This window comes from Xenopus laevis, chromosome 3S (genome assembly GCF_017654675.1).
Source record: "Xenopus laevis strain J_2021 chromosome 3S, Xenopus_laevis_v10.1, whole genome shotgun sequence".
Lineage (NCBI taxonomy): Eukaryota > Metazoa > Chordata > Amphibia > Anura > Pipidae > Xenopus > Xenopus laevis.
This window is the reverse complement of record NC_054376.1, coordinates 122,389,275-122,407,213: the sequence shown is the minus strand read 5'-3', so window position 1 is coordinate 122,407,213 and position 17,939 is coordinate 122,389,275. Positions and strand designations below refer to the sequence as shown.

Below are 17,939 nucleotides of genomic sequence, written 5' to 3'. Positions count from 1 at the left end.
AAAAAACAATATAACAGCACTGTCAGTGGTCAGAATATCAGATTCAAGAGTTAAGCTGTCAAAGAAACAGTTATATAGGCAAACAAGAGCCACTTCCCTAAAGCCACAGACCTAGGCACATGCCTTTAGGTGCCTATATATTAAAGAGGGATGTTCACCTTCAAATTCACTGTTCGTATGATGTAGAGAGGGATATTCTCAAACAATTTGCAATTGGTTTTAATTATTTTATTGGTTTGTTTTGAGTTATTTAGCTTTTTATTCAGCAGCTCTGCAGTTTGCAATTTCATCAGTCTGGTTGCTAGGGTCCAAATTCCCCTAGCAACCATGCACTGATTTGAATAAGAGACTGGAATATGAGTAGGAGAGGCCTGAATAGAAAGATGAGGAATAAAAAGTAGCAATAACAATAAATGTGCAGCTTTACAGAACATTTGTTTTTAGATAGGGTCAGTGACCTGACCCCCATTTGAAAGCTAGAAAGAGTCAGAAAAAGCAGGTATTTAATTAAAAAAACCATAGAATATAAATAATGAAGACCAATTGAAAAGTTGCTTAGAATTAGCCATTCTGTAAAATACTTAAAGTTAACTTATAGGTGAAACACACATTTAATGCAGCCCTGGTAGCACTGCAGCTACATGCTAGGCAGGCAAATCATGGCTAATGATAACTGTAGAAAAATTATGATTAAAGAATGTTTCATAAAAAAAGCTACCTTTTTCCTCAATTTAACCACCTAAATACAGTCTAGTGAAGTGAGATTAAATACTTCTTTCTGTGCTCCTCCACGCCCCCCCCCCTTCCCCACACACAACTTCAGCTCTCTCCTGCTTCAACTCCCCAGACACTGAAAAAACAGACCACTAAATCTGCATTTTGACATACCCTTCTGGGGGGCGAGAGTCAAAGAAGAAGGCATGTGATGCGAGTGCGACTGTGTTGAGAATGTAACTCATTTCTGAACCAGCAGCGTTGGGGAAGGATCGGGCACTAAAGTTTTCCAGTGCACAAGAGCGCATGCAGGCTGTAAAATGATATGTGCTCAGTGCTCCTCGTGCAGACCAATCCCCCACGCGCTGTGCTGCTACAAATACTCCCGCCCAATTCCAAACCACTGGCTGCGCTCGCTCCTCAGCTCACGGCCCTCTCTTCTCCGCGTCTCATGAGATTTATGACGTCACCGAAGTCTCTTCTCGCGAGACTTCGGCGAAAAACACAGGAAGAGCGAGAGAGACACAGGGATGCGGGACATTTGAGTCCACTATACGGGACAGCGGGACAGACAGCCAAAAACGGGACTGTTGGGGGGTATGCCAGGGGGGGGCACTGCCCCCTCTTGCCCCCCTCTGTGGACGCCCATGCACTCATGAGCATTTTGCTCATGAAATAATGCCACCAGTAAAGGCCAAGGTGTAGTACAATGGAAGCCGGTATAAACAGCATTAAGCATTAATTTTGCTTTTTTTTGTTAGAGCTCTGTGTGTACAATTTAGTATACGGAATGTATGAGTATGGGTTTTAGATCTGTCAGTATTGTGTGCTCTACTTTTTGTTGTTCACCTTCCAACATTTACGGTTTTTGAGTTATTTAGCCTTTTATTCAGCAGCTTTAATTTGCATTTTCATAATCTGGTTGCTTGCGTCCAAATTCCCCTAGCAACAGTGCATTGATATGAATAAAAGGAATAGGCGAGGCCTGAATAGAAAGATGAGTAATAAATAACAATACGTTTGTAGCCTTGGAGTATTTGCTTTTTAGAAGGGGGTCAGTGACGCCCATTTGAAAGCTGCAAAGTGTCAGAAGAAAAAGGCAAATAACTATAAAACCATAAAAAATAAACAATGAAAACTAATTTAAAAGTTGCTTAGAATTGGCCATTCTATAACTAAAAGTTAACTTAAAGGTGAACCACCCCTTTAATATCCCTGTCTCTGGTGTTTGAGTCTGGCAGCTCAGTAATTCAGGTGAAGACTATGAACGGTTATAATATTGCTACAATTAGTTGATACATTTCTCAGAAGTATTTGCCGAATTGTAGCAACTATTGTATCAATTCTAACAGCTGCCTTAATGAAACCCAGAGATTCTGCCGGCCTGTCAACTAATCGCCTCTTCTTCGGGGCGACAATCTCCCCGGGATGCCTTCGGATGACTTCGATTTTGCCTCACGAGGAAACTTCGGGCGACTTCGAAAAAGGAGGCGCCGTTTATTTCATTTTAGCAGGGGGAAGGCAGTTTGGGGAGATTGTTCCCTGAAGAAGAGGTGATTAGTTGCCAGGCGAGCAGAATCTCTGGGTTTCATTAAGGCAGCTGTTAGAATTGATACAATAGTTGATACATTTCTCAGAAGTATCTGTGGAATTGTAGCAACTAATTGTAGCAATATTATAACAGTTTATAGTCTGCACCTGAATTACTGAGCTGCCAGACTCAAACACCAAGCCCTAACAGATTATATTGAAACTACAACAAACTGTTTTACTGTAATCAAATGTAAATACTATTTCACAGGAACATTCTTGCATTTAGGGTGGTGGCACATCGCCGGCGGGATGGCATACCTATCACTTTGTTTTCCGACGTTGCCTCACGAGGAAACTTCGGAAAACCGGTTGGCGACCAATCTCCCCGTGTGCAACAGTTGGCCTGTATTAGTGTTGCTTTATGACTTCTAACAGTTTTGATATATGAAGTATGAGCAGTATACAACATTTCCTTTGTAATGTGCGTTAAAAGTAAAATCTCAAATCTATTTTAGGCTAAAGGATTTGGAGAGGGATCAGGACGGAATGACAGAGAAGGTAATATTTGTTTACTGGATTTTAACAAGATAGACTTGAATCCTAAACATGTGTCTGTAAGATTATCTGCAACCGTAATCCCTACTGTGCTTAGGCACCTAGTAAGGTTGGCAGTGAAGCTCCTTAAAAATAGTTTTTGCTTGGTAAAAGGAAACTCAATTCTACGTGACTTTGCAATGTATATTTATTACAAATTTTTCTCCCCTGAGGCTCTGCCTTTTGAAACAAAGTAACATAAGCCAATTGATTGACAGACCTGTTTTGCAGTTGGTTTTTGCAAGTTTGTTTGAAAGTAACAACCAGGTCTTAAAGGATAATTAAAACTTTACAATAAGTGAATGTAAAATTGATGAGGGGGCTATTCTAAGAAATTTTGCACACATTCATTATTTTGTTTTTATTCCAAGATATTAAGGGATACATGTTCTGTTTATATGAATTAATTTTGTTACAGCAGCACTGCTCAGTTTCTGACAAGTCTGACCACCAAGTTGTCAAGTTGTAAGAAGAAAGAGGCTGCTCTGATGTTCTTCTGCTTAGGAAAGATATGAGAAGTTTCTAATTCTTTTCCTAAGCAGAAGAACATCAGAGCAGCCTTTCTTTCTCCTGACAACTTCCTTGACTACTTGGTGGTCAGACTGGTGGGAAACTGACCAGCAGGTGGCGCTGTTGTAACAAAATTCATTCATATTAACAGTACATATATCCCTTAATATCTTGGAATTAAAAAAAAAATTATTTTACATTGCAAAATTTCTTAGAATAGCACGCTCATCAATTCTAAATTTGCTTATTTTAAAGATTTACTAATACTTTAAGCAAATGCTGCTTTTAATAGCAATAGTTTTTACATATAACTTTAAAAGCACTTATCTTTTTTTTATTGTGTATTGGAAAGTTGCTTAGCATTGTTTTCTTAGGCAAATTTCTAATTTAGGGATGACATGCCCTTTAACAGATGCTGCTGCGGTCTGTGTTCTTTCACTTGAGTTCTAACTAATCTAAACTAATTTTTTTTTTTTTTTTTTTTTTTTAGGAACGTGTACAACAGAAACTGAGTTTGGTGCTTGGCTTCCTTGAAGCAGATGCAAAAAACAAACTGACTGATCTTGAGAGCAAGCTGAGCAGTGAAGAACTGTCTGAGGTACATTCCTTATAATAAAAGCTTACTTTAGATTCAGTTCTGTATGGATGAAGCCAGTTCCTTCAGCATCTGGGTGCAGACACAATGGATTTTTGTTCTAAGTGATAATATTGGTTATTATCTTTGGGTGAGCACTGAGCAAGGGTCCAAAAATAGCTTGAACACTCAAAATTAGAAGCATGCACAACATCTTACTTCAATCATTTTATTTGGGGGTCATTAAGTCGGCATTCTCAAATGTACACAATCCATATAAAAAGTGTTCATGCATAACAAACCACATGGCAGCGTTCTCCCCCAGACTTGCTTCCGATGAAGAGCCCAATGGTCATGAAACGCGTCGGGAGTGACTGACACCAGGGGGCACTGCCATGTGGTTTATGCATGAACAGTTTTTGTTTTTTTCAGTTTCCGCACCAAAATCCTCCCCGTATGTCTGCACCCGGGCTGAAGCCATGCCTGTATATGCAGGAACATAATGGAGTACAGAGGCTGTTTCTCGCCTGTTCCCCTGAATGTTTAACTTCTGTTAAGTGAATTAACAGTATGGTAGCATTAATTCAATCTTAAGGACTGTACTTTAAATAAAAAGTTCTTATCTTTGCAGGAAAGATACCTTACAAAGGTGAAGGCTCTTCTGAAAAAGGAGTTGAGCTTTGAAAATGGAGACCTTGCCTTAAACGTAGAAACAAATGGGTGCTCCACAAATGGAATCTGTGGCAGTGATGAGGAAGATGTGGAGATGTCTGAATCAAATACTTCTGTAGTAAAAAACCGCAAAACTAGGAAAGGCAAAGCTAATGGAGAAAACAAGAGTAAGTGAGTGCTATTATTTGGCACTCTTGGTTTCCACTTTGCTTTCCCTCTGTCCAATATCTTATATTTTCATGCAGTTTTCAGTAAAGCCCATCTTCCTCTTCCAGAATCACCAGCCCGTGCACGCACATCAAGAAGCACTGCAGGCAAACAACCCACCATCCTCTCAATGTTCACTAAAGGGTCAGTATATTCACTTTATTGCTGGTTATAAAAAGACTAACATTTTTGCCAGAGATGATAACCTGCATAGTAATGCAAGCCCTTGTCTAATATGAAACTGGACTGGGTTATATTACAGCCACCTTATGAATACTGTGGTTTGTTTAGCCGACTTTAGACTATTGTGTGTATTAATGTACATTTGGCACCATTCTACATAGGGATACACTGCAAAAATTCGGGACAGTATAAAGGACTGATCTCCATCCAAGCTTATTAATCAGGCTGGATTTTTTTCCCCCTTTTATTAGGACTTCTATGGCTTGTAGAGATGTTGTTTTATTATTGTAGCAAGTAACTAAATGTTCGTTTAGGGCACATTATAGCCACAGATGGAAATCCAATATTATTGCGCATCCTAAAAGCTAGCCCGTTCTATTTTATGGGTTGATTGCCCCCCTCTTTTTGTTCAGGTCAAGCAAGCGGAAATCCAGTGATGATGAAAAAGACGCAGATGTTCCAGCTGATGCAGACCAACCAGAAGAGAAGGTAAATAATCTTAATACTTGGTTAAACTTTTTTTTTTTTTGTGAAAATCTATTCGTGGTTTTCTGATTCTTAGGTTTTCCTTGTGTATGAAGGACCAGAAATTATTGCTCTTTCTCTATATAAAACGGTTAATTTGATCTTTGGTGTTTTTGACAAATACAGAAATAGGATTATGTAGCAGTCTTTTCACTTAAACTGGACAATGGTTTAGACCAGTGCTGTCCAATTTATATAGTACAGAGGGCCAGAATTTTTCTAATCTACATGGTGGAGGGCCGATAATGGAAGCCAGTTTTACCCACTCCCTGTTTTTAGACCACATGTTACTGCAGGACCATATCCACATTAATAGCACACCAAAAAAACAGATGGTTGGTGCTCACTGTAGGGATCAGGGCCGGAACTAGGGGTAGGTAGAGTAGGCGGCTCCCTAGGACGCCATCATTGAGGGGCGCACTTTTAATGTGTGGGTTTTTTTTTCTTTTTTCAAACGTTTATTAAATAATTTGTTTCAGTAATCATGGTCACTCAGTCGGGTGAAATCCCCCTTCTTCACCTTCTCCACCTTCTCCCTCTTGCCAGCAAGTAATAGCTGCTTCTGTGCGGTGCAGCACGACGTGCATATGCCGTTAACATCACAGATGTGGTTGGGTGGCAGAGAGCTGGGGGGCTACTTGGTGTGGCTCGCGCTTGCTGCTCTCAGCCTTGCACAGTGGCACTGAACTGAAGATGTTCTTTCTATTACTGTGAAAGTGTGAAGCTTCCTGCTGGCACAGCCAGGTACAGATTTGGGCCGGGGGCCATATTTTGCAATTTGCTGTTGATGCTGTGCTGGCACAGGTACATAAATACTTGGGGGCAATATGATGTGATCAGATTTATTTTTGGCTGCTGCGAGCACAGTTAAAGATTGGGGGCAATGTGATGGCTGCTGGAGGCCTGTATGATGCATGGCTGCTGAGCTTGCTGGTACAGGTACAGGGGGCAGTATAATGGATGGCTACTGGTACAGGTATGGGGGGGGGCACTCGTATGTGAAAAAAGTTTGTCATATTAAGACATACCCTTAAATCCATATGCCTCCTCCCCTGTGTATAATACGGTACCCCAGCACACGATTAAACACCTTAGGTGCCCTTAATTTTCAGACGCTAACAGACCCCCCAGAACAAATACCAGGCTTATGTTCCATAGGGATCACAGGCAGAGTATGGCAAAGTATGACACACACAGGGAGCATAGGGAAGGCAGAACAGATCAGGAGACGGGAAAATCAGGACCACATACAGTGACAGTGCTAGTACCCATTCGCATTTTAAATAAGGTGTGAACAATGTGGCCAGTTTCAGCCTGGGTCTCGGTTGTGAACAGTACAGGGCTTTAGGGTGTGAACAATAGAAGTGTCACAGGTATGAACAATGCAGGGGGAACACAGGTGTGAATTTGAGGTTTAAAAAATGCAGGAGACAGTTAATCTCTGTAGTGATACTTTTTTAAATTTTACACATGGTAAACAGACACAGCAGGCAGACTTTGATGTGGAGGGCCACATAAGGGAGGGTCGCGGGCCGCCAATTGGACAGCCCTGGTTTAGACAATGAAAGCGAGCGTTTTTTTGTTTTTTTTTACCTGTTGTGACCTTTATCAAGAAACACAATGCTCATTTTTTTATAGCGCATCTTCTACTGCCATTGTGTTGACTTGCATTAAAACTCGCAGATCTAATACAAACTTATTTGCAACTTCAAAAACTCCATTTTCTGGCACAAGGTCATGTCTGTTTTATTTCTACGTGTAAATGAAATGGGATAAACTGTTAGAAAAAAATAAAGACTGAATTAATTTTCAGGTTATATTGACTATTAGTTTCAAATGAAATGCTAAGTCGTGCACATCTGTCTGAAATTTAGGAAAAAGAAGAGAAAAGAATAAAAATTGAAGTTAATGAAAGCGAGAAGGACAAACGGTGAGAATTTTAACTTGTCTTCATAAGGCTTCTCAGATTTCACCTAAACACTGCAGTAGACGGTGACTTACCTCTTTAAAGCTGGCAACTTTCTTGTCCTTTCCATAATCCATTGTTTGCCTTATTCCTGGCCCTCTTTAAAAATTATCCTTTTCTAAAAGCCATTTGAAAGTGTTGAACAATGCTGTTGTAAGGAGATTACTTGTTTGTCTTAAAGGCCTGCTGCTGAAGAGAGTAAAATGGCAAAACCTGTTCAGCCACCAAAGGTAAGTCTTCCTCTGTTTAGTTATTTAGTTTTTTGTTTTGTGTTTTTTTTTGTTTTTTGTATTGATTTATAACATATTTCAGGCACCTCCACCAAAATGCATGGACTGCAGACAATATTTGGATGATCAAGACCTCAAGTACTTTCAGGGTGATCCAGATGATGCTGTAAGTAACAGTTCTTTAAAAGTTGGTAAACAGTAGGGCTACTAAAATATAATGTTACTTCGGGCTTTGTAGATTACAAGGGGCTTGTGTATCTGGAAGCCCTTTCCACACCTTTTCGATTATACAGAGAATGTTTTCAGTGCACAAAAATTTAAATTAGAACAAAGTCTTAAGAGAACTAAAGCCTAACCATGAATGTGGCTAAATGCCAAATCTTGTATACTGAATATTGCACGAGGCTAAAGTCTCAGCTTGTCAATAGCAGCAATGATCCAGGACTTCAAACTTGTCACAGGGGGTCACCATCTTGGAAAGTGTCTGTGACACTCACATGCTCAGTGGGCTCTGATTGGCTGTTGAGAAGCTAAGCTTAGGGCTCGTCACTAATTATCCAGCAGAAAATGAGCTTCCCCTGTAATATAAGCTGATGCTACAGGTTTTCTGATTAAATTCTGATGCTAATTGCACTGGTTTCTGTGCTGCCGTGTAGTAATTATCTGTATTAATAACTAATTAGCCTTATATTGTGACATTTCTATTCTATGTGCTGTATATTGAGTGGGTCCTTAAGATCGTTAAGTGACAGCAGCACAGAGCATGTGCAGTGAATCGGCAGAAAAGATGGGGAGCTACTGGGGCATCTTTGGAGACACAGATCTTTACTGCTAAAGGGCTGTGGTTGCCTTGGGCTGCTACAGAAGCACAAAACATCATGTACAACATTTCTAGCTACTTCATTAAGTACTTCATTAAGCTTTAGTTCTCATTTAAATGAGAACCAAACCCTTAATGATAAACACTACCCTACAAAGATGCCCCTACCTCTTTATGTACCCCTCAGTACACATTCTGTGCAGTGGAAATCACTATCTTCTCTTCGGTAAATCTTTGGGTCTTCTGGCATTTCGGCAATTTCCATCATTTTCGGAAGATTGCTCCAACTGCCCATGTGCCGATATGCCGCTCTCTTCTTGAAGATTACCAAAGTAAAGAAGATCGTGCCCGTGAACTCCGCTGCACAGAATCTGCACCGAAGGTTAAGTAGGGGTATTTACCAGTGGTAACACCCAGGCTGGAGGCGGGGCAGCAGGGAGGGATGTTTGTCTGTTTTCCAGTACATCTATGTTATATGGATAAAATGACAAAGTGCAAAAATATGCAACTCCTGCAGGACAGGACAGGACAGCACAGTGCAGTGACAGGACAGGACAAGACAGTTCAGATGTAATATGTTAAGTAAATAATGCTAAACGTCAGACATCAGGAGCCTTATGGCTTGGGGGGGAAAAAACTTAGTCTGGTAGTGAGGGCCCTAATGCTTTGGTACCTTTTTCCAGATGGCACGAGTGTGAACAGTGAGTGTGAGAGGTGTGTTGGATCAGCCACAATGCTGGTGGCTTTACGGATGCAGCGAGTGGTGTAAATGTCCGTGATGGAAGGGAGAGAGACACCTATGATCTTCTCTGCTGTCTTCACTATACTCTGTAGGGTCTTGCACTGCATGACAGTGCTGTTCCCAGCCCAGACAGTAATACAGCTGCTCAGTTGTGATAGGTTTCTAATTATTTTCCTAAGCAGAAGAACATCAGAGCAGCCTCTTTCTTTCTCCTGACAACTTCCTTGACTACTTGGTGGTCAGACTGGTGGGAAACTGACCAGCAGGTGGCGCTATTGTAACAAAATTCATTCATATTAACAGCACATGTATCCCTTAATATCTTGGAATAAAAAGAAAATAAATAATGTAAATGACAAAAGTGCTTAGAATAGCCCCCTCATCAATTTTACATTCACTTTTTTTAAAGGCTTACTGGCTACTTTGTCTTCAGGACTTGGTTTTCGGTCCAGTGTATGCTGGACTCCTATTCACTGCAAAACTTTTTTTTTTTACTGCTATAACCCAGACTCCTGTTGTCCCCAGATTATGCAATTACAGGCTTTACCCACTTTTTTTTTTTTTTTCATCAATTGGTCAAGTTTTAAGATTGCTTTTGGTTCCCACCAGTTAAGTAATTGATGAATCCTATGGTGTTTTTCCAGCTAGAGGAGCCAGAGATGTTAACAGATGAGCGCTTATCCCTTTTTGAAGCCAATGAGGATGGTTTTGAGAGCTATGATGATCTCCCACAACATAAAGTTACATGCTTCAGGTATTTAGAAACCGCTGTTTGACTTTGCATTGATAAGTCCTTTTCATGTTGTAGCAGAACTATGAGGGTCAGATATAAAAAAATTCTAATCTAGTGAGCCAAAAATTAATTTGTAAAGGCTTCCAGCCTGTTACCTTTGTTTTTATTTGAACACTGAACAAGTTATTCTAAAACTGCAGGTTATATCTAATTCCACAGTCTTCGTTATGGAATCGTATTTGAATGTTACCCTAATCTTTCTAGTTAATAGGAATGAAATTTAAATGCAATCAAAATTGGGCTTATCCTGTTTTTGTGCAGCACTGGTTTCCTGCTAAACAGACTGTGTTTCCCTACCCAGAATAGTTGGCAGATAATTGTTTTGTTTCTAAAACGTTATTTCATAGGGTGCAGTTTTTGTGGTATGTGGCTTCCCTTCCACCCCCCTCTCTAATTTTAGGTTTTACCAGAACCCATGCAATTTTGGTGCTATCCCCAGACAAATGTAAAATTGTTCAACTATAGAAAGCTTTGCTGCAGCTCGTCTACAGCATTCATTTATATTAGTCAAACTATCCACTATAACATGCCAAGCAAATGACATTCATGTACCGTCTCAAATATCGTATTTTCAATACAGCTAGTCCACACATGCACTGTAAAAGTTATAAACGTTCCTTGGTCTTGAGTGTTTTCTCTTGTTTTCAGCATTTATGACAAAAGGGGTCATTTATGTCCTTTTGATTCTGGCCTGATTGAGAAGAACGTTGAGCTGTACTTCAGTGGTGTTGTAAAACCCATTTATGATGACAACCCTTCTCTGGATGGTAAGTGATAATTCAGGATGCTCATTTACATAAGGATTCCTATTTCTCTCATCTCATAGGCTGTTGCTACAAAACTGGATTTTTCTGTTCAGTCAACTTTATTTTTTTTGTATTTTTTTCTTTTCTCCTTTTTAGGTGGTGTACGAGCAAAGAAACTTGGTCCCATTAACTCTTGGTGGATAACTGGTTTTGATGGAGGAGAAAAGGCTTTGATTGGGTTTACAACAGGTAAGACCACAAAGATCTCTAAAATGTGTATATAGTTCAATGAATACTAAAGCAATAGGTTTCAGTAATTAAATACCTTGAAAGGTTCCCTTGCAAACACACTACTTTTTTTTGAGGGGTTACTTTCCCTTTCCAAGATATCGGTGGATTGTTTATTGCCGGGGGGGGGGGAGGGGAGTATTGCGCCACAAGCTGCGGCATGGGATTTGTCTAACCAGTGCTTTAATTCTACACTTTTGATTCCAAAGATGTGCAGCCTGACTTGTGTAGAATATTCTACATATGGACACAATATTATACTTATGCAGGGGCTTAACTACAGAGGAAGCAGACCCCGTGGCTGCAGGGGGGGTTCAGGAGGTATAGGGGCCCCTAACTCGTGTACAATTTCAATAAACATTGGTAGAACATGTCCACCTCTAGACATTTTGGAGGCCTGAGAGAATTTGCTGTGGGTCCCAGTAATATCTAGTTACTCCCCTGTACATATTGGACACTTAACACCATGGGGCTTGCCTCTTGTTTTCAGGAAAATGTTGTTGTGCTCACAATCGAACTGTTGATCCTTTTTTGACTTGCAGCTTTTGCGGACTACATCCTAATGGATTCCAGTGAAGAGTACAGCAGCATCTTTGCTCTGATGCAGGAGAAGATTTACATGAGTAAGATAGTTGTGGAATTCCTTCAGAATAATCCTGATGTGAGCTATGAAGATCTGCTGAACAAGATTGAGGTAAGCGTTTTCAATGGAATGTTTTTTTTTTTTTTTGTTTTTTTTCCCCCCAAAAACTTGAATGTCATGAAGCTTACAAACATCTCCAAATTGGTCAATGAACCTCTCCCATTGACTTTTACAGGAACACGGCAGGTTTTAGGTGACTAATAGTCTAATTCAAATTCTTAAGTGGCCAGAGTATGATGAATCTAGAAATTCTATTTTTTTTTTTTTTTTTCAAAACTAATCGAGTTTGGATAATTCCCTAGCCACATTTGACCATTTTGACCATAAAAAAAAAAAATTTAGAATTTTCAATTCGACCCTTAATAAATCTCCCCCCTAAATGTTTCAAAATAGGAATTGCATTTACAGTTATATGCCAGGTCCTGGAGAATGGTAATGATTCACTCCGTTATTACACATGTAGGCTTTAAACCATATTTCACTTAAGCATTCTGTAAATGCAGAAATGTGTTCATTTTTTTTCAGACTGCTGTCCCACCTTCAGGCTTAAACTTTAACCGCTTCACAGAAGACTCGTTGTTGAGACATGCCCAGTTTGTGGTGGAACAAGTGGAGAGCTATGATGAGGCGGGTGACCGTGATGAGCAACCTGTTCTTGTAACTCCCTGTATGAGGGACCTCATAAAGTTAGCTGGTGTTACCCTGGGCAAAAGGTTTGTTTTAACAGTGTGCAATTGTAAATGAGCAGCTTGATAACAGTAGGAGTTAATCCGTATACAAGTCCTGTCCTTTGCTTATGTCAGACTTTTATTTTTAGGCGAGCAGCAAGAAGACAAGCAATCCGACATCCTACAAAGATAGAGAAGGACAAAGGACCAACAAAGGCCACTACAACAAAACTTGTGTATCAGATTTTTGACACCTTTTTCTCAGAACAAATAGAGAAGGATGCAGATAAGGAAAATGGAATCAAGCGCAGGCGTTGTGGTGTTTGCGAGGTATGGCAATTAGTGGCATGTTAACTTTCTTTCCATTATCTTAAAGGAGAAGTAAATGGTTTTTTTTATAAATTCTCTAAACAGCCCCCCTGGATAAATGTACCTTAGTCCCTGCTGCCAGTCTGCTCTGGTCCCTGTGTTAGCACCAGGAAGAAGGGGAAACAAGCTGCTGAGTGAAGCCCCGCCCATTAGCTTACTGAGCTGTCCTTACCTCTTGACTAGTCAGAGATATCATTTGCATGCTGTGACATAGCAGGGAGGAAGGAAGGGCCAGTAAACAGTTGAACAAAAAATAAACTTTATTCGGTATATGCCTCAATTAAAGCAATTATGGCAGAATGGAAGCTAACAGAAAAGGGACTGCAAACCGGGAAGTTCTTAAAGAAATATGCCTTTAAGGAGAATGATGCAAAATTTTGGGATGCCATCCACGAAAGAAGATGAGACAGTAGTGTGTCGTATGGTGAAGCAGGGGCTGCATGTAGACTGGCAGTGGCAATCCCATCATTTTCTGGAGCACTTAAAGTCTGGCAATCAGATATAGAGGAGGCTGTATCTTCCAATGTTAAAATACCAAAGTTACAGATGTTGGCAGATGCCAAAATAGCTGTTGATTTCATGTCAGAAGCTTTGTTGGATCTAGTGCATTTCAGAGATCCATGGCACTTTTGGTAGCAGCAAAGGGCTAAGACTAAATTTGGTGCAAGAATATTGGTTATTAGTCTCTGGAGCAGTCAAGACAGTGCCTTGTGGTGAAAGAACAAGAGGGTTCTACTCAAGACTCTTAGTAAGGGAAAAAAAAAGCTCAGGGTGACAGACCAGTGTCTGAGATTAGCTCACAAATATAGACCTAAAATATGCTTATTTCCATCTACCGGTTTGTCAAGAACACAGGAAATATCTAATATTCGCAGTTGGCGACAATGTCCAATTCAAGTGCCTTCCTTTTGGGTTGTCCCAATCACCAAGCATTCTGGTACATCTCATAGCAAGAGTTAAGGCAGGTATAGCAGAGTTCCATTACTTAGATGACATACTGGTGACAGCAAGATCAGAAAAGGAAATCACTACACAAGAAGTGTATTAGAATTTTTACAAATTCAAGACAAAAAGCTATTCTGTCCAAGGTCCCTGACATTTCTCGGCACATATTTTGAAACAGAAGAAAACTTGGTGAGTCTGCAGTTTTGAACCAACAAAAGATGGTTCAGGCTGTGGAAAATTTCAACAATCCGTTGTAACAGTGCAACAATGTCTAAAGATTTTAGGCCCAATGGCCTCATCAATTCAGGTGGTGAAATGGGCAAGGTGGCACTCAAGGTATCTACAAAACTTCCTATTAAGGAAAGTGAAGGATCTGCAGTTGAACTTAAACAAGAAGTTGGTGTTGCCTCAAGACTTAAAAGACAAGTTGAAGTTGTGGTGCGGCCACTAAAACTTAGAAAAAGGTATGCATTTAGAAGAACCAGTTTGGATGATTCTAACTACCGATGTGTCAGATTCTGGTTGGTGAGTTCATGTGGAAGAACAGTTCGCCCAAGGTTCCTGAAATATGAATCAAATGTCAAATTTCTTAGAACTGAAATCCATAAAAGCACTACTCGCATTTAAGGATTCTTTAGAAGGAAGAAGCATAAAAGTAATGTCAGACAACATTACAGCAGTGGCTTATGTTCAAAAACAAGGAGGCACCCGAAGTATGGTTTTGTTAAGAGGCAGAAAAACATTTTTCAATGGGCAGTTATGACTAGAAAATTTTAACAGCTGTTCATCTGCCAGGAGTAGAGAATCTAAAGGCTGACTTAATCAGGTAATGAGAGATCCTGCAGAATGGAGCCTGCACAAGGACTTCTTGTAAGATCTAGTAAGTTTGGGGGCTTCCCGACGTAGATGCCATGGCGTCAAAGGTTCTTTTCAAGATACCCATGCAAAGAAGCGGCAGCTCTAGACATGCCTAAGACAAGATGGGGCTGATTTCTGTTTTTCCCTTTAATTCCTCTCATATGGAAGGTCTTGGTGAAGATGGATGGGAAGCAATAGTAGCGATTCCACTTTTGCCGAGGAGACCATGGTTTCCGTTGCTTCTCAGGTTAACCTTAATAGAGAATCCACAGGTTTCCAGGGTGGTTATCCCAGGGGATGTTCAGTGTCAGGAGGAGAATCATCTGTCCTTGATGGCCTGCAGATTGAAAGGGAGAGGCTTAAAATGTTGAATTGAAAGGAGAAAGTCGTTTAAATCAAAACATTCAACGTCAAATCAATACTATAAGATCAGGGACAAGTTTGTGCAATTCACATTTGCTGAGGGGCAGAACCCCAATTGTATGACAACCTCTCCTAGTTGTTCGCAGGATATCAAAAAGGACTTAATGCTAGTACTGCTGACACTTGCACTTTAAGCGTATTCAGATGAACAGGGAAGAGTTGGGCTCTGGAACCATTAGTCCATATTATTCTTTTTTAAATGTGTTAACACAATATTGAACCAATACAAGAGGCTTCTCTTTGGAACCTTAACTTTAAAGGTTTTTATTGGTGGCAGTTACTTCAGCCTGTTGAGTAGGAAAATTGGCAGCTTTATGTGCATCTGAGCCATTCACAACAGTTTTCAAAGACCAAGTAATACTGCAACCTGCCTTCAAATTTCTCCAGAAGGTGGCTTCCAAATTTCAGATGGACTTCGAGATAATACTCCCCTCATTTTGTCCATCTCGAAAAACAGAAAAGGAAGTCCTATGGCATACTTTGGACCTAGTCAGAGCAATAGATGTATTTGGAAAGAACCAGTACATGGAAGAAGCCAGACCATTTGTGCGCAATTCCTTGTGGGTTTAGAAAAGGTCAAGCTCCATATGAGAAGACTATAAATTTGTGGATTGTAGTGGCTATTGCTAAAGCATACAATACAGCAGGAAGGTTCCTGGGGACTTAAAGACCATTCCACTAGAGCATTGGGGAGTTCCTGGGCAATGGAAGCCAGAGCATCGCCAGAGATAATCTGCAAGATGGCTTATCAGTCAATACTTTAATAAAACGTTATAAATTGGATGTCTTGAATCGCTAGAAGCCATATTTGGAAGAAAAGTCTTGCAATCAATTGTACACTGTGCTGAATAAAGCCTATATTTCGCTGCAATTGTGAGGTAGTCCCTCCCTGAGTCTAGCTTTGGTAGTTCCAATGGGTGAATGCTGTCCATGGGTGACTAGGAAAACAGGAAGGGGTGATATAACTCCAACTTGCAGTAAATGACTGAAATTGAGCAGAGCAAGTCACATGACTGGGGGCAACTGAAGATGTGTCTACATTGTAAGATTTTGAGAAACTGATTTCAGTGCAGAATCCTGCTAGAGCAGCACTAATTACTGATGTGTTTTGAAGATTTTTTTTTTCCCCATGACCCATCCCTTGCTGTTTTTAATGCTAATGTTCTTCCCTCTTACTCATGCTAGGCACTTTGCTTACACAGACCATGGGCAATCATACATACAAGCTTACACAAGACAAATTTCTTCAACACTTCGCTAGAATCTTCTTTGTTTTGGCTGTTTTTTGCTTTAATTTCCATTTTTATTTTATTTTTTCCCCCAATTCATTTAAATGTATCTCTAGAAGCTAGGCTAAATTGAACTCAAGCAACCAAAAAGCTCCTGAAATTAAACCGCAAAGACCATTTACTAATCATTTCAGAATCTCAATTGGGGATCTACTTTAGTTATTTACATCATAGCAAACTTGTTACCACTTGTCTCTCTGGTACTGTAAAGTGTTTATAAAAAGCCCTACCTTCCTGCAGGTGTGTCAGCAACCAGACTGTGGCCAGTGTAAAGCTTGCCAGAATATGTTGAAGTTTGGCGGGGCAGGCCGTACCAAACAAGCCTGCATGCAGAGAAGGTACAGTACACGTGTTTTTAGACTTAAATGCAAATGAGCCAAATTGACATCTTTAAAAATGTGGCCCTGTACCAAACTAATATTTCAGGTGTCCAAACCTGGCAGTGAAGGAAGCGGATGAAGATGAGGAAGTTGAGGATGTTGTACCAGAAATGCCATCACCCAAAAAGATCCTTCAGGGAAAGAAGAAAAAACTGGAGAAAAAGAGCAGGATCTCTTGGGTGGGAGATCCAGTTAAGGTATTTTACATCTCCTATATAGGGAATATACATACAATTGTAGACTCTTTGCTATTTGAAGTCTTAAGCGGTCATGAAAGAAGGCATATTAATGTATATTGTCAACCCTTTTTTTATATGAATATTTGCAAGTTCATTACTCTTGTACATGCTATAGATAGACATATACACAGGGGGACCTGCTTGACTTATAGTAACCCCTGTGTGGACTGGAAGCCTAGAGAAAGCTGTTTGGCAGTACACCTGTTTTTTTAAGATAATCATATAGGCAATGAGACGTTGCTCTGTTTTTTCAAACAAAAATCAAAGCTAAAGAGAAGTTATAAAGCGGTTTCTTACCAGGGAAACCCAGTCCAAGGGTTGCCAATTGTTTTTTGCAATACGTGGAATTCAGAAATAGGAAGAGACCAACTATTCGTAAAGCAGTAGCCAAAGTGTTTAAAAGGTAAACTACCCCTTAAACTTTATAAAGGTAACTTTAGTATGTACTGGAAGTGCCAATTCTAAGCAACCTATTAATTGGTTTTCATTATTTTTTTATAGTTATTTATAAATGCTTTTTTTCTGACTTTGTCTGTCTTTCTGTCTTTCTTTCTGACTTTTTTTGCAACTTTCAAATGGGCATCGCTGTAAGGTTACAAATGTATTAACTTTTTATTACTGATCCTTGTATTCAGGCCCTCTTCTATTAATATTGCAGTCTGTTGTTCAAATCCGTGCATAGTTGCTAGTGTAATTTGGACCCTAGTTACCAGACTGCTTAAGATGCAAATTGAAGAGCTGCTGAATAAAAAGCTAAATAATCCAAATCTTCAATAATAAAAATGAAAAATTGCAAGTCATTTTGGAGAACTTAAAGTATGATGTAGTGATATGCTAAGGTGAACAGCCCCTTTAAAGACATTAGGACATAATGTCCTAATAAAGTCTCTAACTTTATAAATACTTTGGCTACTACTTTACTAGTAGTTGGTCTCTCTATTTTCTCCACACGGTTTTTGTTTTTTTATAAATAAACAAAACTTAAAATGTCCAAATCAGGAATTGAAAAATAAGAACCTGCTTTGAGG

At 39.8% G+C, this 17,939-nt stretch overlaps 1 protein-coding gene across 1 annotated transcript in view; it reads left to right on the top strand.

Moving 5' to 3' along the window:
• dnmt1.S (DNA methyltransferase 1 S homeolog) overlaps positions 1-17,939 on the top strand; it is a 39,941-nt gene that overhangs the window by 5,931 nt on the left and 16,071 nt on the right. The window contains 16 exon segments of the mRNA NM_001123360.1: positions 2,763-2,805; positions 3,842-3,949; positions 4,557-4,764; positions 4,873-4,948; positions 5,401-5,476; positions 7,387-7,442; positions 7,660-7,708; positions 7,791-7,874; positions 9,915-10,024; positions 10,712-10,830; positions 10,966-11,058; positions 11,640-11,791; positions 12,266-12,453; positions 12,558-12,738; positions 16,533-16,630; positions 16,719-16,869. Of these exon segments, the coding sequence (NP_001116832.1) occupies positions 2,763-2,805; positions 3,842-3,949; positions 4,557-4,764; positions 4,873-4,948; positions 5,401-5,476; positions 7,387-7,442; positions 7,660-7,708; positions 7,791-7,874; positions 9,915-10,024; positions 10,712-10,830; positions 10,966-11,058; positions 11,640-11,791; positions 12,266-12,453; positions 12,558-12,738; positions 16,533-16,630; positions 16,719-16,869 (1,792 nt within the window).